The sequence below is a fragment of the Eleginops maclovinus genome, chromosome 24, assembly GCF_036324505.1.
Source record: "Eleginops maclovinus isolate JMC-PN-2008 ecotype Puerto Natales chromosome 24, JC_Emac_rtc_rv5, whole genome shotgun sequence".
NCBI classification, from domain to species: domain Eukaryota; kingdom Metazoa; phylum Chordata; class Actinopteri; order Perciformes; family Eleginopidae; genus Eleginops; species Eleginops maclovinus.
This window is the reverse complement of record NC_086372.1, coordinates 4,596,336-4,623,181: the sequence shown is the minus strand read 5'-3', so window position 1 is coordinate 4,623,181 and position 26,846 is coordinate 4,596,336. Positions and strand designations below refer to the sequence as shown.

The 26,846-nt window shown below is 44.6% G+C and overlaps 1 protein-coding gene across 1 annotated transcript; it reads right to left on the bottom strand.

Annotated features, from left to right (window-relative positions):
* Positions 1-5,403: 5,403 nt before the first annotated feature.
* nalf1a (NALCN channel auxiliary factor 1a) lies at positions 5,404-26,498 on the bottom strand. Its single transcript, XM_063877916.1, has 3 exons — positions 25,163-26,498; positions 9,567-9,738; positions 5,404-8,323 (listed from the first exon to the last, which is right to left on the bottom strand). Exons 1-3 carry the CDS (start codon positions 25,850-25,852, stop codon positions 8,025-8,027), a joined length of 1,161 nt encoding a protein of 386 aa, XP_063733986.1. The 5' UTR covers positions 25,853-26,498; the 3' UTR covers positions 5,404-8,024.
* Between the last annotated feature and the right edge of the window lie 348 nt (positions 26,499-26,846).

The window sequence follows — 26,846 nt, the reverse complement described above, 5'->3', positions numbered from 1 at the left end:
ACGCCCCCGTCTCCTAGCGATCCGTCTTTACCTCCATATGATCGACTGATTCGGTCAGTTATGGTTCAAAAAGTGAGACATAAATATAAAAGCCTTTTATTTACAGCTGTAAACAGGGCTCTTTGTGTTTGGACGGTCTTAAAGTAGAAAACATTGTGACCAATCCTATAGGGCGAAAAAAACCTTCCATGATTTCAAGTATCTAAGCAAGTTAGGCTAGCCAGACAATATGAGATTATATATAAGCTCTGGAAAACTATAGGAAGTTACAGCAGTCGAGAAATGGACGAAGCCTGTGAGCTAGTTCAGGCAGGCAACTCGAGCACCAATGATCCATTTACACGCCTCGTCCCTCTCACAACAGACAAACAGTCTCCTAAACCTGCTGCTCTACTGAAGCTGCCAGATCTGCCTGCCTCTGCCTTGCTGATGCTGCTGCTGCGGCTGCTTCCACCGACCCAGCTTCCACCTGTAGGCTCGGGGGGATAGCTATCTAATTATCACTCAATCTGTGGAGAGATGAGTCCTGAGCCTAGAAGCCAAACTCAAACTATAAGCTGCTTCTTACACCTGAGTCTCTGAGTTGGCCTTCACTACCTACGTCATTCATACGTGCTGCAAATGAAATGTACTGTCACTCTGCAACAGCGGGACAAATGAAGTACACGCTGTTATTTCTGTGAGTCGGGTTATTTGCCTTCGTGTCCCTTCTTGTAATTCGTTTCTCACTGAGTATTTATTGTGCTTCTGAGATTTGCTCTCCTCGAGAAGGAGATAACCATTTAGTTTTTAATTAGACTAAATGAGAAAATAGTTTGATGCAGTATTTTATTTTTTCTACACAATGTCACCCTGACTATCTGACTGATTAACAGTCTCAGATACGTGTGTGTGTGTGTGTGTGTGTGTGTGTGTGTGTGTGTGTGTGTGTGTGTGTGTGTGTGTGTGTGTGTGTGTGTGTCCAGGACTCTGAAGAAGTCGTGCCGTGTTGTCTCTAAGGCAACCCATGCTGACCTTCAAGACACTATCAAACGGAAGAAATGAGAAGAAGAGATGAAGAGCAAGAAGAAAAAGGCTCACTCAGATGTAGGTGCACTTTAAATCTAAACTTCCCTGTGACATTTCAGCGCCATCCCTCACTTAAAGCTAACGTGTTGTGAATGATTCATGCTTTAAAACACTTTAAAAACACAGAAGCAGTGTAAGGAATCTAGAGGGGAAAATTTGTGATATCTGTTAAATGTCTGGAGCCGGCAGCGTCTCACAAGCCATCTGGCAACTGTGACTTTTTACAGATTCTTGGGAAGACGACAAAGAATCGCTGCACTGCTCACATCACATTGTGTCAGTTCACTTCATGGACGTTCAGATAGAGTTGCCAACAATGCAGACGAGAGTATGTACAGCTTGCCAGACTCTGTAAACATCCAGTAAATCATACAGTAAAACATTCAGAGTGACAATCATCCTGAGCCCTCGGGGGATAAAGCACAGCACACATCTCTCATCGTAAAACCCTCAGCTACAAACTGAGCCACCTGTGATCAGACACTGAAAACAACGTCACCTTCAGAGTGTTTCCCCTCATCATGACCTCTACCTTCTGCAGGACTGCTGATTACTGCATCTCAACGAGCACGGACGGCAGCAGCCCGAGGCTAATGCGCCACATGAAGCTCAGAGAGGTGAACTATGTGTCAACGCGTGATCACTGAGTATTTATTTACCGCTGTAACTACTTAAGGTGAACAGGGTAAATGTTCCCCAGGTAAACATGGTATGTTTAAATATGCAAATATCTGATTTCTGTAGGACAACTGTGGACAGTAAAGCCAGGATCAGCACTGTTCTTTCATTTTACAGATATATATAAGTGAAATGTTATACTTTATAAACCAGAACATCACTGGCACAATGATTAAGGCCATGAGTGGTATGTGAACTAACAGCTGGACAAACGATACGAGTGCTTATTAATACTAACCTATTAGCTCAACTTCAACCTGGAATAATGGAAGCACTGGTACATTTTAGATAGGTACGCCTCTGTTTGCTTCCATCCATCTCCTCCCTAAAAAATGCAGCAAAAGCTATGTTTCCCGTCGCAGCGACACACATGAAGGAACGCGTCGAACGGCAGAAGAAACAACGTAATGATGTCTGCAGCTTTAGATCGAAAACACAAAGGCTCCAGGAGCTTGTTCGACAGAGTGCACAAGACAGATGGGAAGTGTGTGTCCAGAGGGTGCAAGACTGCAGAGTCACTGGACTTCAGCAGTGTGTGTGTGTGTGTGTGTGTGTGTGTGTGTGTGTGTGTGTGTGTGTGTGTGTGTGTGTGTGTGTGTGTGTGTGTGTGTGTGTGTGTGTGTGTGTGTGTGTGTTTGCACTTCCCATCAGACATAAGGGATCATGTAAACACATTATTCTCCTTCACTGCAATGTCAAACTGCCTAGCTCCTCAGGGCAGAGGTACAGAATAACCCCAGCTGTTCTTCCAGGGTTTTTGGCCCCGCCCCCTCCTGATTTAGTTGCTGCAGTGGGGGGGCCCTTGATGTGCACGAGCCCAGGCGTTTTTTGGATGCCAGTTTGTTCAATAAATTAACTGGTACTGAAAAGGAAAGTGGGCAGCGAGAGGACGAGATGTGGGAGGGATCCTGGCATCTCAGATTCATTTAGAGTGTGTGGCAGCGAGAACACACACCCGGCTTTTATGTGATAGTTGGTGTCTTTATGTTTGATGTACACACGGCTCTATGTGGGATTTCACAATGGCTCAGCATTGAAACATATTTGAATTTCTTGGTATAACACCTTCTTAAAGCTCAAGAAGTCTCTCCCCTTCCCCAGCTCCTCAAAGTGTCTGACAGTCAGCCTGGTGAAAAGGGCCCATGAGATGGGAAATGTCAGGTCAGTCGACATGCAGTCAGGAGAAGAACAAAAAAAGGAGTGGAAAATGAGTGGGAGAGGTGTGAGCGCTGCTGTGGGAAACTGCATGAAATGCCTCAGAGAGGAAATCACAGTGAAACCAGTGTAACAGCCAGGCTTGCCATTTAGAAATTGAAAGCGTTGAAGATGAACTAAAAGGTTTTTGTGTCCACATTACCTCGGGTGCTCGTCAACACGTGACATCCCATGTTGAGAAAGAGAAATGATGGTTGTTTACAAGCTATTTCTATCAAGTATTTTGTGTGATAGTAGACACATAATGGCCACAACATATGTGAAATATTGAATATGGGCTCAGTGAGCTACATCATACTATATATTCTGTATTTTCACCTACTATTGTTATTCACCATTAGGATCTGTGGCATTTTATACATTTATTTCATCCTGATTTATATGTTTTCAAAGGGAATCCATACATGAATTGTGTTTCAAAATATAACCATCAAACTAATTGCATTTAATGTTTTCATACAATCCATGCAGCCTGCATAAATGCACGCGCTTATATCTAATACGGTCCAATACCGCCCCCTTGTGGCTGCATCAAGGTGTTACGTTACTGTTTGTCGGTCTAGATTAGAAGAAGAGCAAGGCAGATATCAGATACTGCTTGAGTAATAATCTCATCAAGATAATAAAACTCGTAATCTATTTTTTCCTTTTTATAATTGATAATGACGTTGCTTTGCTGATTGGATATTCTACAAAATGCCAACAACAACAGCTGCTGAGATTTACTATTTTCCCCTAAAGACATGCAGTTGCTACAGATTACTAGTGCACAGAGGCCACAGTTGGGGAAATGTCACATGAGAAAATAAATTGCATTGAATGTCAACATACACAATAGTGACACATCATCACACCCCAGAGGCCTTATGTCCAAACAAACAATAGGTTCCCTTGCTATAGAGCTCACTTTGCACACTGGCGATGATCAGTAATACCTTACTTAGTACAAAAAGGAAATATCAGGACACTCAATAGCAGAATAAAGCACCATCAAAGCAATCAACACAGACATGTAAACAGTGGGGAATGTACAGCAGGGTAAAGTACAGTGTATTCAAGTTCCTGCTACCTTATAATACCACTATTACATCTCAGCAGCAAATATTCTAACTTGTACTCTACGTAAGTAAAAACAAAAGCAATAACACCCAGGACAGCTGCAACATCAACGTTTTGAATACACTGTAGGCCTATAAACAAATATGGTTGTACTCACATCTCTGACGTCATCTTGTTTGGTCTTTTCCCCGCGAAATCCTTCACAGCTGCTCCATGTCCAGCATCTCCTCGCTCATTTCTGTCCATATAGAAGGTTTTCAAACACGTTTCAGCTGAAACACGTCTCTTCACACCTCACTGTAGGAAGAAGAAAATGCATAAAACACTCTGAAATGTTAGCTTGTATCCAATTTAGCCTTTAGCATCCAGACATTTACTTACAGATACAGGTATCCAGACCCAGAATGCACCTGGTAGGTGAAGATGTGTTTGATTTGTGTCACCTAGGTGCTCGATAGATGGTGCATTGAAGCAATGGTTGATTAAGGAAGATTGAATTTATTTTCCCTCCAGACTCATAGAAAATGCCTACCATATGGCATAAGGAGAATTATTTTAACTGCATTGTTTTATATCTAAATATATATCAGTATCGTCTGACCCCGCCCCCCTGTATTATCAGGCCGGGACAGCCAACAGAGATTGAACGCGCCTTCTCTCTGGACATGGAGCGCTGCTGCCCCCCAGTGGCCACAGGCCGCAAACACACCTGCAGTTTCTCCACTGCTGCAGCTGTGGATAGATGTCCTAATTCTTCAACTTTATCAGCTTTTTTCTAATATTTATAACTTGTGATAAAATAATTGTTTTGATATTTTCACGAAACAATATTTTAAAAATAATTTAACATTACTTGATTCCTATGATATGTTATTACTTCATCATTATCTTTTCCATATTAAAAATGCATTACAACTGTATTTCGTATTGGCTTTTTGACAGTAACACTTTTACTTTCTACTTCATAAAGTCACCTTTCATAACAGTGATGGTATTACTCTCAGCCAATCACACACCCCCTGCTGCTAGATGCTGAGAGCGTGTGATTGGCTTACAGCTGAGAGCATGACATCATCACTGTTATGAAAAGTGACATTATGAAATAAGGGTCACCGTGACAAATGAGGTTTATGAAATCAGAGCAGAATTTAAAAATATAAAATAAATATATAAAAATATAAAAAGTATGAGTGCACAAACATGATACACAAATAATACAATTTAATATATAAATGTACTTTAAAAAAACCTTTGATTATTGTCTATTTAAATTATAAGATCTTTTACATATTTGACACCATTTATTCAAATATATTTTTATTTGATATTGCACTCTTTGGACATTCAGTGAAGAAATCACAAACACCAGTAATGTTTAACATAATTTATATTTATTTTCTTTTGAACAAAATGTTAATAAATGTATTTGTTTTACGTCCAAAAAAGATCATGACTCGTGGGACGCAGTTTATAAATAATTTTCATCCAAGTCTTTTGTAGAAAAAAAAGAAAGTAAATTAGCAAACTAAAGCATCTCTAGTATGACAATATGACAACTTTATCATAATTTTTTCTCTATATTTGAACCCTTTTTCTCAATTCAAGCTTCATTTTTTTGTATATTTTTCTCCAGACCTCTTGATCTCGTCTTTTTAACATCCAACTTAGTCCTACTCATCAACTCACACCACTGCTTTAGACAACGGAAAAAATGCGGCAAAAATCTCAAAAAACAGACGAAAAACCAAGGTGGCGAACAGAAAACACAGTGAGATTTCCAACAGTGGGGGGGGTGGGGGCGGGGGAGGGTCTGGGGTGGAAGGGAGGGCGGCCATTTTTCGGTATCCCACATCCTCAGGACATATTTACAACAGAAAGGACAAGGACAGGGTGTTCATCTGCATAGATCCACAGGACTCAGATGGTGAACAGCTAGAAAGGAAGGGGCGAAGCACGAAGTGTGGGCCTGATACATCCGCTGCTGCATTCAAAGGAAAGTAGTTCTCGATAATTCAGGCAAAAGAGAGTAAACTGGGGGGGCCTAATGTTTGAAAATGCGAAAAAAAGTGTAGACTTCCATGTGAAATCTTACTCTGGTGTGTGATGTGAGGCAGTAAGCTCAATTAGGGGCAGAAACTCTAATCTGTCAGTCACTGATCATCAGAGGCAACCATGATTAGCTTTTATTTTTGGTATATCACTAGTTGCTCCTGGTGTCAGATTTGGATATAGTGGGTAAATCTGTGGGTATAGAAAAGTAGTCTTCATCCCTTCACTTCCCTGGTAGCAACTATGCAAAAAGAAAAAGGAACAAAATGGGTGGATCAGCCCTTTAAAACTCCTCCCACTCTGACACTAACACAGCCCTTTGCTCACCTTGGAGAGATAGCGGTGGATCAGCGCGTCTAGGGGTATTTAAGGGTCGACGGACTGATTGATTGTTGATTGGCTGTCTGGTCACATTCTCTGCGATTACACACAGTAGTGAAGATTCCACAAAGTGGGACGATAACAGCGGCTGCTTCCTCTATATTGCCGCATTCCCAGGATCTGCCTCACTGGGGCGTACGCAGCAGAGAGGCACTCAAAGATGTGGGGGCCTCATTTATCAAAGCGAGCGTAGGACGAGTTCCAAATGTGTTCCTGGTGTTTGATTTCACCCCACACTGTTCTATACCACTTGTCCCCCTTATTCCCAACCTTTGTGTTGATAATATTACCAACAATTATCCCTGTAGAATTTTCTGGTGGAAAGAGCAACTCCGGGTCATTACCTACGTCCACCATCTTTGGGCAGAGGGTATATTTAATAGTTACGGACTTTGTCTTAACAGCAAAAAGACTTTTACTGAATGTGTTACACAAGAGAGTTGTCTTACAAGTCTACCTTCATACAGTAGCTTAAAAACCTCCCTTCTATGGAGATGGGAGTTTCCGGAAGCATTTAAATCCACCTCTGGCCTCCAGGTATTTTTTTTCTCCCCCTTCTGGGAAGTGGAGGTGTAGTTAGCTCCCATCCTCTGTATTCACTTGGCTACGTCCATTTCAATATATAATAAGTTGGATTCTGTGGAGGAACAAGTGTACGCGTGCTTGATAAACGAGACCCCTGGTGTTTTGGCATCATGCAACTGTCCTCTAGTGTCCCTGCACTCTCACTACTCTAAATACTGTTTGTGGCGTTAAACCCGACACTACCGTATGAGGTCAAGTGAACGCTCCACCAACCAGAGAACTCCACTTCCTGTCCTCCTGTGGCGTCACTACCTCCGCCGGTCCATCGCTCCTAACTTGCTCAATGGCCCAACAAGTTAGAAGCGATAGCGAGCCGTTCTCAGAGCACTTAAGGTCCTAAAACCAGTAGCCATGTACTGTCGCTAAGGGGTCGAGAAGAGATCTAGTGGGACAAAAATACAAGCCGAACATCAGAATATAGCAGAATCACAGACATTTTGTTTTCCAGAGAAACTATGAGTGATGGATGAGCTGGTCCTGACAGGCCCTCGAGCAACATCACATTCAAGGTAGTAAGAAATGCAGAGTAGGAAGTGGAACACAGTTGATATGTCAAAAAACATTCTGGCACCTGAAAGAAATGCAGCAAAAATCTAAAGGTAATGATGAGCGAGAGTGCACACTCATCAAAAGTCCGTTATTCCTCTGACGTGCCATCCATACACGGGGGGGAGGGAAGGGAGGGAGGAAGGAAGGAAGGAAGGGAAGGAAGGAGAAGAGGGACAATATGCTAGAAAACATTTGGATGGAATAGAAACAATGAGCAGGTTTTAAGTGGCAAGAGGTCAGTTCTTTAGGGGGGTGGTTCTCAAACATCTTCGGTCCGTGTCCAGTCCCAGCACCCTTAGCTCCAGTTAAAACCCTCCCACTTCCTGTGGTTGATGGTTCATCGGCGGCAGATTGTAGAGGCGTCTCCGGCAGGTCTCGCCAGATGTGTCCCTGGCAGCCCTGCGAAAGCCATAATCCTCTCGAAGACAGCACCCCAAGGTTCACTCCTCATTAGAAGCGCTCTCCTCTGGCGAGAAAATGGCAGCCACGCCCACCAACGTGGAATTATGGGAGGCTGAAATGATGATGACAGTGTGTAGGAGGACGAGAGCCAGCAGGCAAATCTTCAGCCGCCCGCTGCACAGTCTCGCGGTGGCAGCGGAGGTGACCGAGGCCCCCTCGGGCTGGCAGGAAGAAGCAGTCCTTCTTAGTGTACCGCCTGAGGGGCTGTCCGTTTTGGAGTCCCATCGGACGTCGCAGCACTTCGCCTCACTGTCTGGTACATGATCTGCCAGGATCCCTGGGGGAGAGATGACAGGAGAAATATGATGAGGGAGGAATATAAAAACATTTAACAATTTGATATTTAAACATGTCAGCTGTTGTGGTGCGGTCATGAGTGATCCTCATGCAGTGGGAGTGTATCTAATACTGACTGTCTTCAGCAGAGGTGTTCAGAGTAATTAAAAACTGCTGCAGCTCAGTTAAAAACAGCATCTGTTAGCACCAACACTCTAAATTGCATTGAACAGCTTAATGGCATCGCAGTGATACTCTCCCTGCAGCTGTGCAGAAACACCACCTCGGTGTGTAGCCGTGGTCACGAGGCGGAGCAGCAGACACACTGACCCGCGGCTGAACCCACAGCAAGGCTACAGCACACAGAGGCTGCCGCAGCGCCGCCTTCACAGCCGCCCTGGCCCTGACTCTGAAGTCTTCACCTGCCAGCTGTCACTGCACTCACCTGCACGGAAAGACTGACTACTGGAGGCAAACCTCCCTCAGGTCTCTAAAACTAAACATCAGGGAGGGGGGGGGGGGGGGGTGAGGAGAGCAGACATACGATTGGCTGATGTGTCTATACACTCATCAAGAGTTTAGGCAAATCCATCTTTATTTGCAGACCTGTATATATGTTTTAGGGGCTGTATGGCTCATGTATCGCGTTACTTTAAAAACAAACCCCTTCCTAATATTTCTGAGAGGGTTTTTCCAGTCAGATTAACCTTTAAAACTGGAGAAAAAACAACAATAAATACAAATAAAACTCAACTTCCCACACTTGTAATGTCTCTACAGTCCCCTAGCCCCTGAAATATTGCTGACCTGACATAATTTCCGGCTTAGCTCCACCCTGCAGACTCCGGTGTGTCCGCGCTGCTGCAGCTGTGGTGGAGCTCGGACTACAGACACCTTGTGTGCTGGCATGCATCCAGCTCCTCTGAGGGAAAGTCCTTGGTGATTGCTATGGTATGAACTGCAGTAAATCTTGAGGTATGAGCCAAATTCAATTCATCAGTGCTTTGTGAAAAAGTCCTCGTCTGTGCTTGCCACTAGATGTCATCAGAAAGCCTCCGGAAAACACCTCTCACCTGCTTTCTCCTGGAGGAACACCATGCAGTAACACACATGATTTCATACTGTGAGATAAAATGCTGAATTAAAATTAGGAGCTTTTTCTCCGAGGCAAGGCCACACGAACACCCACACACAAGCATGTTCCCTGCTGCTGCTGCTGCTGCTGACACTGAGTGGGTTCTGACCTGTGCAGATGAAGCTGGGGCTGCCTCCGTGGATCAGGTCGTCGTTGTCGGGCAGGATGAACGGGCAGCTCTGCTGGACCTCCAGGCAGTACTGCTGGCAAGGTACCTTCCTCTGACAGGACAGCTGCGTGGTGGGGAAATACTGAGCGCACAGCCAGGGCTTATAGGCCGTCTGAAGAGGGAGAAGAACAAACAGATGATAAACATGATATCCATTCGAGGACAATTGTCTTGAGCCTTCCTGTGTTAACAGAACCTAACATATTGGAACCACAGCACTTCATGCACCTTAGGGAAACCGAATCAATGCTACTGCAGATCCAACAGAAAGTAGACCCTGCCAGATACAGAGGAATGTTTTGCTTATTTATGGGGATGGATTATGAAAGGCTGCTGCAGCAGGATCACTTTCTGCAATAACTTTTACAACAATAAAGAATAAACAAGAATCTGCACAACCCCTCCTCTGCAGATTCTGTGAGGCGGTGTACAAAGAAAAGTTGATTAACTAAAATGCTTATCACCCACATTTAGCTAGAGCCGCACTGCTAGCATGGCTATCCAATAATACAACACGTTTGTCTTTATGTATTCATTCAACCTTCATTTCTATTGCCTTTCAGACCATTTACATACACACCTATACAACACATTACAGGAAAGGGGAGACCCATAAAAGCATAGGGCCCTTTTGATTTACTTTAAATAAGACAAGATACCGAGGTATAATGTTGCCTGACAAATCACCTAAACAATTAATCAATCAAAAAAAGTGTCCTCTGTTGTTTCTCTGCTCACGAGCGCTTTATCAAAAATGCAGTTCAACGTCATCAGTTCTGAGATCCTCTCCTCTTCCTGGTTATTCTCGCTGCACTTCCCAGGCAGAATGCAATACAGAACGCACAGACGTATGTGCATAAGGAGACAGATGGTGACATGTAATAGCCAAAGCCTGAGGCTCGGGAAGCTTAGCAAAACAAAATGAACCAAGGGCAAACCACAGTCTGGATTCACTCAGTCATTTGCTGTTTACTGGGATTAACACTTAAGGAGGGAAATAAAGCAAAAAGCAGAGAAATCCATCGCACAAGGACTGTGTTTGGATTTGGAGCCTCTTGCTAACAAAATAAGGGCTGGTTGGCTTAAAGAGGACATCTGAGACTTTATATAAAGAGATAGAAGCAAAAGGAAATCAACACAAACACTTTAGAGCAGACTGAAGCTCTTTGTGTTGCAGAAGAACGGAGCAGAATGTATACACGTGTGGGTCCAGTAGCATGTCGCCTATTGTCTCCTCAGTAAATGTTAAACAGCAAAGGTCTGTCCATTAAATAAAGGAGGAAATGTGACGCTATTGAAGGTGTTAAGAGAGTCATTTCACTCCCTGAGACATTCAAGCAAGAGGGCGACAACAGCCCTTTCCAAGTCATGAATCACACACACAAAACAAACCATTAGTGCTGATCAGGTAATTACCTAGAGGGAGAATAATACAATGTTCCACATTGAGAGGTTTACCATACAAAAGCAATATTTTACAAAGGAATAATATCTTGTTGGGAAGCCATGAACAACCTAATTCTTCATAAATGTAATATTCTCCGCAGAGTTACAATCGGTGTTAAAGCCCATGAGTTTAACACGGATAAAAACACCTGTAGTCATTTTGAAATTCAAATGCGACGTCGAAAAAGAGAATCTGTAGAATAAATCAGCTCCTCCAAAGGTAACTATTCTTATATCTTTATGGGTGCACTGACAGTTGTACTAAAAGCAGCAATGGGATATAAAGTGAAGTAGTTGCATATGTGTTGCTTTGTGGAATTGAGTCAACTTTCCTCTGCTTTACAGTTCCTGTCGGTTGCTAACAGTTAGCATGTGCAATGACGAGAGCCGCCTACGCAAACGTCAGGGAGACGGCACAGCAGAGAACACAGTGCACACAGCAAATTACCCCCTGTGTTATTTAACCACAGAGGAACATCTAGAGCTCGGAGGTGGGTGTCGTCATCTTGGTTTTAAAGTGTCAACATGTTTCAAAAAGACTTTTAAAAAAAGGTAAGCGTGCCCCTCCTCCAGCCACCCTCCCCTTTTCTGTAAAATAACATGGGTCTGAATTGTGTCCTGTTTAGACCGCCATGCACAGATAACAAACACTGCACAGGCAATTATAATAATTATAATAATCTGATTACGTTGATGGTGATGGGAATGATAATGATGGGAACAGTAAGGACCCAAATGCTTTGCAAAATCAAATAAATGGCAGACACGCATGGCTTCATGTTGATACATTGGGAGGGGGGGATACAGGGTGCTGTGGGGGTTAACGCTGTCTTCCAGGAACCACGTTCATCCTTCAAAAACAAAGGTCTGTGGATTTTAACCCCTTGATTGGTCTTCCCTGTATGCTCAGGGTAGAAAGATGTTCTGTTAATAAACATTGAAGAGCTCGGGTTCACACGTCTTGTGCTGCCGGGTGATTTGGATAAATTGCACCTGCAGATGTATTCCCATGATCCTCTGCTTTTGGCAGCGGTGGTCTCGCTCCTCAGCCAGATGTGTGTTGAGAAACTGTCTCAAGACCCAGATACAATCACTCAGATCATTGATCTCAGTTGTGTTTTAAGACTTTAGGTGAACTGCGGAGGTGTTTAATCCACGGCTGGGGATTTTCTAGCGTGGCGACTTCCTGTCTGTGCAAACGGCTGATGTTTAATTCCCGATGATTTAGCATAAATTCTTGCCAGCCGCGAGATAATCTGTCTAGGGATGCTGCCGCTATCAAAAGAGAACCAAAACAATACGATCGCAGTCAGACAGGAAATCTGGGTCCTCCTGAAGATGTGTGCTGGCAGTTGCCAAGGTAACAGCTTTTTCTGCTTTTCATTAGAGCTCAATGGGTACTGCCCCACTCTCTGTTGGTTTTTCTGTTTGTGTGCACATGTTTAAGCGTGCAACCGGGTCCGTGTGTGTGTGTAAATGTGTGCGTGCTTGTGCTCAGCGTGAAAAGGGAAGCGTATGAGAGCAAATTGAGTTAGTGAGGAAGCAGGCCTGGAGTCTGATTTGATCAGTCTAATGTGTGATCAGTGTGAATGGGAACCTGGCACTCAAAAAGCCTCTGTCGCCATGCAGCTTAGTCTGCTTTAAACAATGTCCTGAAGCCCGGAGACACAGACAGGAAAGACACCAAGCTGGCGTCCATTTCCACCGGGGCTTCATGCCTGCAGCGGATTTCAGCCCCAGCCTGCACACAAGACGTCTCCCTTCACCTCAGCCTACAAATGGTACCTTTCAGAGATGGAATCTGTTGTGTGGACATTTACATTAACACAGAGATGTAAAATACACCAGCAAGACATTTTCTGCCAGTGCTTTGAAGCCTAAAAATAGCAGCTTAAAAATTAAGATTCAAATGCTGACGCTTTGGCAGATAAGTGTCAGCAGAGCTGGCATCTGAATTTCACCACAGTGATTATGACTATTATATAAGAAGCAGACTGATGAACGAGCCATGGACGGCTTCTTATTTTCTGTGTGCATGCAGTCCATCCAGAACATAGCTTACTGTTCAGAACGTCAGATCCTTTACTCCGTGTAAAGCTTATTACCCTACCTTATATTTTGGATTTTGGAAGCTAGTTGGCCTTGCTTGCTAAAGTTAGCACTAATTCTCCATCCTTTTTATCATCAAAACGTTTGCTGAGTCATTGAGGGCTCACACCCCTAGTGTTATTGTGTGGATAAACATTAAAGAAGCTATAGAGTTAAAGCTAGGGTTAGCGGTCTCAAGTGATAGTCGCAATGAGTAGCACGAGCTCCGTGTACTGTCCTCCAACACCTGGATCACAACACAGAACTTCTGAAGTCAACAGGTGACGTAAAGTGTTCACAGATGGGACAAAGCAACCGCAAGAAGCTAGCTACCAGGAGTCATTTTATAGCCAGAATCAAAATCAAGCTCCCAGAACAACACGTGCATCTGATGCCTTCAGGGCGGGGGTTTGCCTGTCGTGTAGCATCAATCAACCTGAGAGCAGAAAACATTGGTGGAGCCATCGTGTCTCAACAGGGAGTGTGTGTGTGTGTGTGGGGGACACACACACACACACACACACACACTATTTCATAATGGACTGATGTTGCAGGTAGCAGGCTGTGCTGAGGATGAGGAGAATTACTGAGCTATTTTGGTGCTCAATGTAACATACATCTGCAACAGAGGAACACGTTCATGATGCAACGAGATGACCCACGCTTAATACTGCAAAGCATCTCTCTCTGTTTGGCTTCGGGGAGATCCGCAGTTGGGCTCAGACAGATAACCCCCCCCCCCCCACCTACCAGTGTCTATTGTGTTGTAAAAGCAGGTCAGGTTTGTGACTCCACATGCGTCCGATAGTTAACAGGCAGCGGTCGTCTCAGGCTTGACAGCTCCTGTAAATCTGACATGCAAAGCAGTGCTTCCTCCATTCGGCCTCGCTGTGGCACAGGGCTTTCCCCTCGCCAGCCCCATTCACATGCCTGTCATCCGACACAAAGAGGACTGTGGGAGAGCTTGTCTGCAGACAAGAGGTAGCACTAGGCAGCAGAGACATGTAAGCGTGTGCTCGATATTCATTCAGTAGCGAAATTACCACCAATTTGAGGAAAATGTCAGACTACAATGACTCCTAAGCAGCAGCTGCAATAGAAAATAATTGAAAACACTCAGCAACAAGCAGAACGTTCTACATACACGTTTAATCTGTATTTACCTCTTACAAAATAACTTCAATCGCCTGTTGTCATTGGAAGAACGCACTTGGAACACAGTATAGCAAAGCAGAGATAGCTCTAAAATACAACGTGTGTATGACACCACAATGGTGTCGTGTGTATGCACAGGGAGGTACCATCAAAATAAAGCTGTACCTCTGTTGGTTTAAACAGCCAGGTGTGTAAAAAAACTTGGACTCAACGTGCCTCTGAGTATCAACACTCTTCCCAGCAGGACGGTGTCACACATACAGAGGCTATAAAGTGGAAAGACTATAAAAAGCACATGAGTCAGCGGCAGAGTGAGATCCCAGTTAGAGGCTGAATGACACAGATCATTGCCACTCACAAATCACGGGGGGGGAGGAAGCCACTCTTGCACTACCTGGGCTATTTTCTTTGTTTGGTAAATCTTTATTTAGCCGTGTAATATCCTGAATGTGCAGCATATGCATTCCTGATAGTGACGGTCATCTGGTTTTTCCAAAAAAGCATCTACACACACACACACAGGACTTTGATGCACCCACATCTCAAATCCCAATGGCCGCCTTGGGTCCCTGATGCAACCCCGGGATCATCGCGCGGGACAGGGATGCACGCGAGTGTCCGTCTTCCATCATTGATGTCCGCACTTATTACATCCCATTCCCCGGTGATGTAACGTTTCCAGGCGCCGTGTGTGCGCTTCTGGAAAATGACACTCCGAAGGCAGAGCGTTTTCATCAATTTACACGGTTTGCAATCTCAGTGCAAGCCTTGTTTGTACGTCCACAGTGTCATCTTCTACCAACGAGGGCTGTGGGAGAAGCAGGGGCTACGCGTTGGACAGAGTTTAATACGTTCGTTCCTGAATGGAAACTCTGGATGAATGACACCTGACACGGTATGGCTGGCTGGCACTCCACACAGGGACAAAAGATTACAAAACAGCCCTAAAGATCAGATGACTTTGGAGGATCTCTTAGCAAGATGCAAGTTCAAGAACCACTTTTTCCTCTAAATCTCTTTATAAATATAGAACTTTAAAAATCTCACAGGGTGTTACTCATAAAATTCGAGTGTATCTCCTAAATGTAGCACTTTAATCTGGGAAATTTGTTTTGCTCCTTTGCTAACCATCAGCCCAAGAAATCACTGCTATCCACAAATCTAATTTCTAAGTCTAACATGTCTGCCCTGGTACACAGATTCGCCTTCATCTTGAAATTCCCATGGCGCGTCTTAATCATCATTCCCATCCACTTGAAAATGTAAGTGTTTCAACACCAGTAAGGTGTCACCTAATAGTGAACGGGAGGGAGAGTCATTCTTGTTGTTGGTACCTTTAGATACAATGGAACTGTATCTGTTCTTCTAATTGAATAGAACATAGTTATTCATCACAAGCACCTGAAAATGTCTCAACCCTCAGGTTTCTGCACTAATTCCTTTTCTGTGCAAACGGCCATAAATAAATGTTACAGAAAAAAGAAAAAGCCAAGTCAATTCTCAGAAGCAAAGGTGAAAACAGTGAGCAGAGGCCTTAGTGATCCATCAACGGTATTGACGGTCTGCACAGCTGGGGCTGCTGTTACACTGCATGTCCGCTCCTTTAATTCATGCATGTGGCCACAGCGGCGGCTCCTCATCACAAAACAGGGACATCCCCTTATAATAGTTGTGTTGGAGGTTCAACAGTGTGCTGCGATTTCGTAGTATTGATTTTCAGTGTAGAAATGTCACCTTTCTTGTGTTATACAGGATTAGCCTTAGAGGTTTGTCCATAAGATCTTAAAAATCAGCACCTGATCCACACATAAAACGAATACGCACTCACTGCTTAGGGATCCATCGATGCTATTGACAGGCATCCAGAGGCTCCCAGAAAGCCTGAACCCTTTAACAGGAAATGCCCTGTCGAGGAAGCGGCTTTACGGGACGTCGGTGCATGGATCTACCCGTCAGGTCATCAAGACATGTCATTTCCCTGAAGCGTAGATGAGTTCTGAGTAAACATGGTTATGAATGTGAATAGCAGGATTTGTTTCCCGCCCTGGTTTCGCAACGAGTGGTTACAAAACAGGTAAGAATTGTCCTGCTTCTGATTACTTTGATAGATACGAGGTTGTTTCCCAGGTTTGGTTTCATGTGGAGCAGATAAAGCGGTCCTCTGGTCGAAGGATCCCTGTTGGCACGGCTCCAGCTCTGCAGCTCTCTCCTCCGAAAGGTTTAAAGAATTCATTCTGGGCTGGATCACAGCTCGGGGAGGCTGCTGAATAGGTCAGGGTGGCTCTGCTTTCTCTATCGACGCAGAGCCGGCTGACTGCAGGAGACTCGACCTGAGCGCAAGACATATCTGTCACATATAGATGTCACTTCAAGATAAACAAAACCAGGTAAACGCTGAGTGGGGCTTTGACACAAAAGAACGGAATCAACTGGACTGGGCTCAGCTGCACCATCATCAGCCTCGACCCAACCACATTACCCTGACAGAAACCTGAATTTAAAGCAGTCCGCACATTGTACAATTACAATCTGCGAGCATCAGCTTTCATCTTCTGCAACAAAGCAGGGTTGGTCAATATTTTTGAACCAACTATTCAAAGCTTTTTCTGCACGTCTATTCAGTCCGGTATTTGCACAGTTGCAGATAAAGACTTGGCTGCTGCTTTTTGCTACATGACGCCCCTCTTTTTGTTTACTTTTTGACTGTACTATACCATAAATATCATGATATCCAGAACTTCACAGGCAGGTTTAACAGGTTTACAGCCTGGTACAAGTACGATGTTGGCCTCTATGGCGAGTTTCGAGTGATGACGTCATAAAATAATCCAAGTTTAGTTGGAAGGGTCTTTATTTTTTCAGTAGTTGGTTTCAATCACTGTGCTGACACTACACGGTGAGAGGAACAACATCACTGCTGATCACTTCTCAAGGTATGGCTCATTATCAAGTGATGGCTGTGATTACAGTGAAGGAATGAGGGAGATTGAAAGGCCTTAGAGTGGGGTACATCAGCATATAGATTTATTGGCTTTAAGGGGGGTGAAAGATCACTGTGAGCGAGGGAGGGCCGTTAACTGGTCAAGATCTTACGCAACACAGTCAGTGTGAACATTCCTCTGCCACTGCCTGAGAAAGAGGGAGGCTGTCGTTATCGTTCATTCACAGGAAGTTTATTTCCCAGAAAAAGAGTTGAACTTGATGCCATAATTCATGAGCTGGAGCTAGGAACAAAGTGGGTTGGACACATGAAAACTGGGGGTGGTGGTAGACTAAAAGCAATGAGTTAAGTTTGGAATAAAACCTGCTTTCTGGTGCTTTGCTTTATTATACTTCAGAAATGTTAATAAAAGCTTTCCAGGAATGTATCATTCACACAGAAGGACAAAATGAGAGTCAAACGGCCAAGAGGCCTTCCATTCCGCCCACAAACTCCCACGAGTCAACACCACGGCCTTGAGAACTTTTCTAATATCTCTGGGGCGTATTCGGGCTGTTTCTCAGTGTTAGAGAGCATCCATTAGAAGTGAGGGTCCGCATTGAACATCTCTTGTTGGACTGAACACTGAGGGAAATGTCCTCAGCTTCTCACCTCAGGTTGCCTCATAGCAGATGAGAGGAGAGCATTTAGAGAGGGAAAGCAACATCAGGAAAGGACTGTATCAAGTTGGCCTGATAAGGGTTTCCCATCTCTTGCTGCCTTATAAAGATCTCAACAAACCATAGAAACCCCATTGGCGAGTAGCAGGTAAATGTAACTAACGAGGTGTTTAGATTGCTATCTCCGCCCGTCAATGGATAGAAAAACAGTTAACAGGTGGGAGTCAAGCAGCTGGGGACAATGGACAAAAAGCTGGATAAAAATGTCAACCTTTCACAGGTAAATCATTACATTTGGGAACTCTACAATCACTTGCACTTTGGTGAACCTTGACCGGCAAATACTTGCTACTGACCAATAACAAACTGTCTTTACAGCATTGACCTTTAAAGTCCAAACAGGGGGAAGCCTGGAGCTTATTATTTGTGTTGCACCAGTCACCTAAAATTAATCTCCTCTCTAGAGAGTGGCCTAAAATGCTCCCAAAAAGAGGCGCTTTACGGTACAACACAGGAGAACTATGCAAACGTAGTGTCAAATAAGCTATCTTACTGACAGTTAGCAAGCTAGCTAGCTCAAAAAGCTTTTCCCCCCTACAAGAACTCTTTATTAAATACAAAGACAAAATACCAGAGGAGGTAGAGGTTGAATAAGAAAATAGAGCCAGTATTTTTTAAACGTCACACGCCTTGGTGCTGCCTATTAACTACTCATAAAAACTCATGTCCGGTGACAAACCTCATCCTCAATCATCCTAATGGGACACACGGAGATTAACAGGGATTCCAACCTTTTACCTAGTCGACTGCAGATCTGCTTGGGAAGAGGTACCATACTGGGAAATAAGGGGATGTCGCATAATCCCATTAGTGCAGAGTGTTGGGGAATTTAATCACTTTCCATATCCGACTCCACCTGATATGTGTAATGGACACAAACCTCCACCCTGCACCTGCATTCTATATCTTCCCTAAATATTACAATTCATGGAAATTGCAAACAGAGGCATTCAGGCGTATATCAGTCCCTGTAAATATAATCCATCCACTAATTGATGTCATGCCCAAAAAAGAGTGAAGGTATTAGTCTGACCCTTAGGTGTTTCACAGGAAAATAAACACTGAGTTGCATTATGGGAAATGTAGTTTTTCTGAATACGTTTCTGAATATATAAATAAAACACATACAACTTTGAGTAAATATGTACATTGTTTTAAGTAAAATACCACATAAATGCTGCTAACCTTCTTATGCTAAGAGTCTACAGCCATGCTAATAGCTGTGTGAGGCTTTTAGCTAAATGCTAAAGTCATTATGCAAGCATTCTCACATTGCATAAACCGTTCAGCATGTACAATGTTTACCATGTATCCCATTCGATTAGCTAACATTTGCTAATTAGCACTAAACAGAGTACAGCTGGGGCTGATGGGAATGCCATTCGTTTAATAAATGGAATCAATCCGTTACACAGAGACGATGTAGCTGTAATTACAATCTCCACCTTTGATTGACAACATTACTGTATGCCAGAGAAAGGACTTCCCATATCACCTATAATGGAAATGCCGCACAGGTTAAATGAGGCCTATTAATTGGGTAACCCGCTTCAACCCCCTTTTCTCCCCCACTGCTGCTATCCCATGTGATCTGATCTGCACTCAGCTTCACAGTTAAAACAATATGGAAGCGCTGCCGTGCACTGCAGCAGCCATAGCAGCCCCCCCCCGGCCTCATTAACATGCAGCTCAGGGATCTGCCCATTCATAAAAGGGCTGTCGTGGAGTGGGCCAGGCTTCTGGAAGGGACAAAACACCCTCCAAGGTCAGCATTCACAACCGCTGCAGGAAGACACAATGGCGGAAATAACACATGTGAGCGCTTCCGTGTTCAACCTGGACGGTTGGATCTGTCGTTCATTAATGCACGCGAGGCTCTGTGAGACTGGAGCAGACACACAGCGTCGGCTAATATGAATAACGAATAAAAGGCTGACAAAGGCAGCGATTTAAAAAAGCATGGGTGATGATCACAGGATGTTCATGTAGATGAGATAAACCACATTGGTACTGTTGGATAACTGATAGATTTGGGGATGAGAGAGTCTGTGTCTTGTTGTCAAGTAGGAGGGACTGTGGGATGAGCGAGGGAGCAAATCAAAGCTACAGTGGTGCCCGTATGAGCCACTTTCCCTCTGTGAACCTTCATAATCACTTCATGTATACACACAAAAGACCAGAATACAAAGAATACGACTACACTGATACAACCGATGGCAATATTGGCCCTCTAAAAGAAAGGATATGAGCGACACACTGATTTCAGAACGACATTTTGACCAAATATCCCACCAGTGTATACCAGCAGAGACTCTGAATGATTGGAGCTAAATGCTAACATCACTATGCTAACATGCAGAGGTGGAGCAGGTTTTTGTAACATGCTATCCATGTTAATTTAGCAGGTTAGCATGCTAGCATTGGTCAGATCGTATAAAAGTCTATTAGAAATGGACTTATCACTTCCATAATAACCTCATTTAACATTTTCCTGATGAGTGTATGGTCTCGGTGGATAGTTTTAAATGTAGTTCAATACAGAGTAATGTTCCTTGTTGAGATATTTCAGCGCATACCATCGCTGCCAAACTTACGGTTAATCAATGCAGTTGCAGCCCAAACTTTTGAACTCTGAAAGGACAGATGTGTTCATCAAATGAGGAGCCCCAGCCTTTCCCAAACCCTAGAAAATGAGACGCATCGCTTCCCGAAACTCCATCTGTGTTTACATTTTGTTTCATGGCCCCCCCCGAGTGAGAACGATATCCTTGTTGTTACACATCATTTACCGCTAAATCGCAGAACTGTCCGGGTTGTAAAAAGCCAGATAATGGATGAAGAGTGTCCCTTTAAACCATAACTATATATAAAGCAGAGACACAGGTCGTGGGCACAATCACACAGGGTTCACACAGTAACATGATGTCTTCACTGCCCTATTTCAGTCGGAGGAGCCGCCCACTACCAAATGAAGGACGAGTGAACACGGAGGGCTCGGTGCGATCAATAGGGATCAACCTCTTGGTATTGCTGCCACCCGTCCCTCCGGCTCAAAAGGAGCGTGGATCAATGCAGATGTGTGCGGTTGACAAGGATCTAAAGAGGGACGAAGCTGTCCTCCTCTCCACTTGCACACAACACCGGCTATGATTAGACATTCAATTGGACCTGGAGGGTGGGAGGAGACGGATTTGAACAGATTAATCAGTGATTGTGTTGGAAATTATAGTAACAGCAGGAAAAAAGAGCAAAGAGGAGGTTGGTAGTAGTAGCAGGAGTCACAGAGGGTCAACGAAAGAGACGTAATAATAGAGTATTAAGTAGAAAGCTCCATAGACTGCTTGATTGCTTGGCCAGGTGCTGAGTCTTTCAAGTTTACAAATGACAGAAATGACTGCGGAGGAACAAGATTGCAGACACCTGCAACTAGGGGAAATGATTTTCAGAATAAAAAAGTGGAAGATATTTTTGAGTCATGCTGCGATCGTGGCAGGTGAGAACTGAAGAGCTCTCAAACGCATCATATCTGGTGGGAAACCCCGAAAAAAGTATGTGCTTTGTTCCACCAGACCAAGATTCACCGGCTAATGGGGCCTTCTGTGGGCTCCTATTGACCCCCCACTCTCTCAAACTCTATGTGCAGTGTACTTGTTAGGTAATTACAGGGCTGCACCGGAGAGCACAAAGCTTCATTCATAACGTTGATATTCTAAATTACCATTTGAATGCTGCTTTTTCAAAAGGTCCTAAAAACTTGGCTTTAAGTCCTTTATATTTCTCTATGACAATATTTGTGACTTAATAGGAGAAAACACAGATAGTAAAACAGATTCAGGTATTGCTTTCACATGGTTTAACAGCTGAAAACAGGGTATTTAACTCATTCACCTCAACACACAATCAGATTTTGTGATATCATTAATTGTGCATGGACGTACGCATGTGAGAACACCTTTTCTAGTTCAAAGATCACAGAGTAATATCAGGTCAAATGAAGTTTTAAGGGCCTTTAAATGTGAGTATTTTCTCGTTTTCAAATGTGAGTAGTACTGTTGGTAAGAAGCTATTTTAAAATAATAACTTTAGCTGTAGCTTCATTATTACAATCGTGACTCCTAATGGGACATTTCGGTGTCGTACCATGGTCCAAATAGGGAGAATTCAACAGATGACAGCCTCTTAATCAAAAATATTTGCTGGATTTTTCATGTTGTTATGATCGTTGGGATGCACCGACTAACCATCCAAATAGCTGCAGCTACAGTAGCTAGCACATATAAGGGACCCTCGCTGAACACTCATATTGCATCACATAATAGAGCTACGTGTGTTATGGTTACAGAACCTAAAGGAAACAAGATCAAACGTGTGGGAGTATATCACTTTCTAAAAGAGAACGATCAAGGTCCAGAACGTTGAATTCTGCATGAAAATCACATGAGCGAGATAGCTCCATTTATAAATAGTCCTATGACAATAACATTACCACCGTCAGGCTAAAAAATCAAGACTTTGTTTAAGTTCTCGTGTACTACACACACCTGTATCTCCAATAGGCTTCATGATAATGCTTTTCATACTGCAGGTTTTAGCAAGAAGCCTACATTAAATGGTCTGATGACAGTGCAGAGACAACAGCTGTGGTTGCTCTTTAAGAAGTTGGGGTTTGCTTTTGCTCCACAGTATGAGCGGTCTGGGTTTTCACAGAGTCAGAAGATGGAGAATCCCACGGTGAGGAAGAGCACCGCGGCCATGCCCACCGTGTGATGTTTCACCTCAGGCTAGAGGAATCAAAGCACCACCTGCGGACCACAGTAGTCTCCCCTGCACAACAAATGCTACACTCCATGTCAAACACCATCACTTGATAATGTCAGAGGTCTTTCCCTGGCTCGGGCTCTACGTGTTACCCTGAACTGAGACAACGAGGCAGGGATATATTTGGTTTTTAACACTTATTTACACAGATTACATCCGTGTGATCCGGCACACAATATTAAATGCTCGGCTTCCCGAAGGCAGGTAGCCATGAACTCAACAAGAGCTCCGCACTACTGCTTGAGTCACAACGCTCTTCCCGACACTTACAGCCTATAATCAAGAAGTAGAATCGGAGGATGAAACCCCCTTTATTAGTCACATACAGTACATGCACACAGCAGAGCACACACAGTGAAATGTGTCCTCTGCATTTAACCCATCCTAGTACTAGGAGCAGTGGGTAGCTACTGTGCAGCTCCCGGGGAGCAATGGGGAGGGGGGATTGGATTCGGTGCCTTGCTCAAGGGCACCACAGCAGGGCCCAGGAGGTGAACTGGGACCTCTCCAAGTAGCAGTTTCCATATTTCAAGTCTGTTCGGGGACTTGAACCGGTGACCCTACGATTCCCAGTCCAAGCCCCTACTGACTGAGCCACTGCTGGACCAAGAAGGTGATAGAGAAGGGCCTTTTTTTAAAGAAATTAGCAGGTTAGCTAAATTACTGTCTCTGCCAAGAGGTGAGCTCAGAGAGTGGGGAAGACTGAAATCATGTGTGTGGCTACAGTTCACAGAAGAGAAGGAGAGGAAGTCACACATGGAGGCTTCAGGGAGCTTTCCTCAGTGGCTGAAACCTGCTGGACAGGATATTTCTTTTTTAAACTCTGCATTCAGTGGTTGTCATTGTCCTCGTTTTTGCATATTCTAACGCAACCGACCATGAACTAAGACTCTGAAGGGGCTAGGTCAGGCTTTACCAGTTCAACATGATTGATGAACGTGTTTTGAGCTACTGGGACGAGAATATAAAGCTTCCACCGTTGGTGAGAAACATCAGGTTTTACTTTATATGACTTTTTATTATCCATCATCGACTCATCTGATCAATCCTTCCTCCATTAATCCTTTAATCAATGTAAGGTTAAAGGAAAGTGAACCTGAAAAGTTGCCATTGCCGACGTTGATGTCATCGAATGCCCTTTTTTGAATAAAGAAAATTGAAGCTATTTAAAAAAACACAGACATTTTAAGCAAAATCAAGGTAGCAAGTGAAGGAAGTGGAGCAGCCTCCAGCTCCTTTGTGTAGCTACACAATTGGTGTAAAAGTAATAGTAAGTGGTTTTGGAAACGTGTGAGTAGTAGAATTATCTTTTATAAAAAGCCTGTGTTGTGTTTTCAAGGATTAAGACATCCAACAGGAAGAGAATATCAAAGACGGCTCCTTGTTGTTTGATGAATAAAACACACCGAAGGGATTCTGTCTACTAAATGCAAGCTATCCCAGTAAACTAGGCACAGTTTACATGCATGTGGCTCTATCCACATGCATTGGGTTTGTATAAGAAGGCAGATGGCCTTATTAGAGACGCGTTTTGACGCCTGTGTGTGTGTGTCTGTCTGTGCTACCGGTTGGGTGAATGGAGGCCATCTGGGATTGGCCAGGGCTTCTGTGAATGGAGCGCCATTCAGCACCGCGGAGAGCTGGGAGCTGTCCGCGGTGCTGAATGGCGCTCATGGGGGCTCAGCAGTATCCCGGAAACCCTTTAGAGCCCACTCTGACCCGACGTGGTAAACAGTGCATGGCGATCAAACATCGAGCATGGGCCTACAGACACACGAGAGGCCTGTACGCGCAGGCCTGTAAATGAGCAAACACAAGTCGGAGCGAAGAAAGCCTTCCGCCACATTAGGCAGGGAAACCACCTCTTGACTTTAATGAAACGCTCTCGATATGGAGTGGGCGGCCATGATGAACACCTGGCGGACTGCGACAGCACACACAAGCTCCCACAGTTGTTTGCATATGGCACCAGCCTGCTTCCTGCTCATTAAATTGTCGTAAAGCTGTAAAAGCTCCAGCATTAGTCTAACGAGCCTATCCGGGTTATCGATGGCCGATCAGGCGGATTAAGAGCTGTAGGCGGTGTTCAATGTCAAAGAGCGTGGAGTAACAGAGGGGGGGGGGGGGGGGGGACACTAGCAGGGCCTCGATCGGCACATTAGCATGGGGCCTAAACACAATGAGGAGATGAATGAACATGAGGCCCGGGAGTCTCCTTGAATCTGTCATCCGTCTCCATGGCGACAGGAGGAGGAGGACCAAAAACTGGCATCTATCCGGGCCCAAATCAACAGATGGCCACCACATCTACCCCCTCCTCCCTCCATCAATCCATCCCACCACCCGCCCCCTTCCCTTTTGCAGCCTACCTTGCACTGCTCCATGCACGTCCTCACTGAATATGCCCCCGGCTCATATTTCTGAGTTAGGAGCTCAAAGTCCTCGTATTTCTCCTGGGCGTGCTGGTCGTAGCGTTGGTACGCCTGGACGCACAGGCTGCATCTGGTGGTGTCGCCATTGCCGAGCACGTCGAGGCTGCAGTTCAAATTGTCCGGACTTGTCGACCCGTAGAACAAATCCTGTAGAGAGTAGGAGTTACAAAAGGAAAGGTACAAATCGCTCATATTTACAGCCCGCGTCCCCTCTTTGTCGGAAAGGCCCCCGCACAAATGGTCGGCATCTGCGAAAGTAAAGCAGTCTTTAGACAAACTATCCTCCTGGTGGCAAGTTTCGAGCCGCCACAAATGTTTGGTAGAGTTTCCTATAAAAATAGCATCTGGGTTTCCTCTGAGGCTGCTGTGTGCTGAGTGGGTCTGGGGTGAGAGGAGATGGGAGGATGCGAACTTGACCCGGGTCCGGGTCAGTTTGGCCTCGGCGCAGAACCACAGGTGATCAGAGAGAAGGATGGTTAAGAACAAGAGAGATGCCAAGGACAGTCGCCATCTCTGCGCCCTCTCTGAGTCGGTGAATGGCTTTTGGTTGTCGCGGGGGGGCTCTAGCCAGATTTGGAAGCCGTCGTCATCTTCTTGCTGCCAACACGTCCCAGCACCCCTGGTCATATTTTGGGAACCGGACGACTCCACCGTGGGGGCTCCTCTGCCGCAACAGTCATTGACGTGGGGTCCGCTTCGCGTTTTCTTCCCCTCAAATGTCAGGTGGTGGGTTGTCCCGGCGTGTCTTTGCGTTCAGCGGTAATTCCCATTAAAATGAGCGTGGGCTGGATGGGAAATTAGACGCTGGCGACCACGGGCCGCATCCTCCATGGCTGACCGGTGAAGCCGCTGTCCTCCCGCCCGCCCTGAGCTCCGCTCCGCGCCGCTCCGCTCCTCTGCGTAGCCTCGACTCCGTTTTTAGAAACACTCACCGACGCGTTTACGTTTTCTCTGGCCTCGGTCGTGCAGGGACAAGGGCGCTATCCTCTTCCAACATGGCGAAGCTGTCTGCCGTTATGTCGGCGGAGGGGCCTACAGCCTGTAACAGACCTCTTTTCTTTTTCAAGCTCTCACCGTCTTCATCTCGCTGCCGTTGTCAAGTTGCCGCCATGTTCGCCAAGAGACGGTGTGTGTATGCAGGAAGCTGCGTCAGGTCAGCAGCGATAACCAGCAGCATTTCTGGTTGTGTTATTCAAAATAAAAGTCTCGTAAATTATTAAAATAATTAAACAGTTATACTCAATGTCTTAAAGCTTACTGCTGCATTAACACATGTACACCTCTAACTTAATAACACATTAGTAATAATAACAAAATGGTTGGTACGTTTTAAACCAAAACATAACTGTAATGCATAGACATTTGCGCAACTGACTGTCCGTCGTGTCAGATAAGTTTTATTTTGAAGTTCAATTCAACCTACATCCGGTATGATGTTACTTAAACTTTCTACCTTGACAAACATCCACAGCTCTGACGTTATGCGCGCGCATCGCAGTCACCGCATCGCTCTCTACTAAAGGTGCGTCAAGTCAGAGTGAGCCTGTTGAAATGTCCCACGAAATATTGTGATTATGACTTCAAAATTAAAGTCTATGATGTTCTCCAAAACATGAACGAT

Excerpts from the sequence above, each read along its gene's own strand:
- nalf1a (XM_063877916.1), bottom strand. The coding sequence starts at position 25,852 with ATGACCAGGGGTGCTGGGACGTGTTGGCAGCAAGAAGATGACGACGGC. Across the intron at positions 9,739-25,162 it reads CGTGCATGGAGCAGTGCAAG|ACGGCCTATAAGCCCTGGCT; the intron begins GTAGGCTGCAAA and ends CTCCCTCTTCAG. Across the intron at positions 8,324-9,566 it reads CCCCAGCTTCATCTGCACAG|GGATCCTGGCAGATCATGTA; the intron begins GTCAGAACCCAC and ends TCTCTCCCCCAG.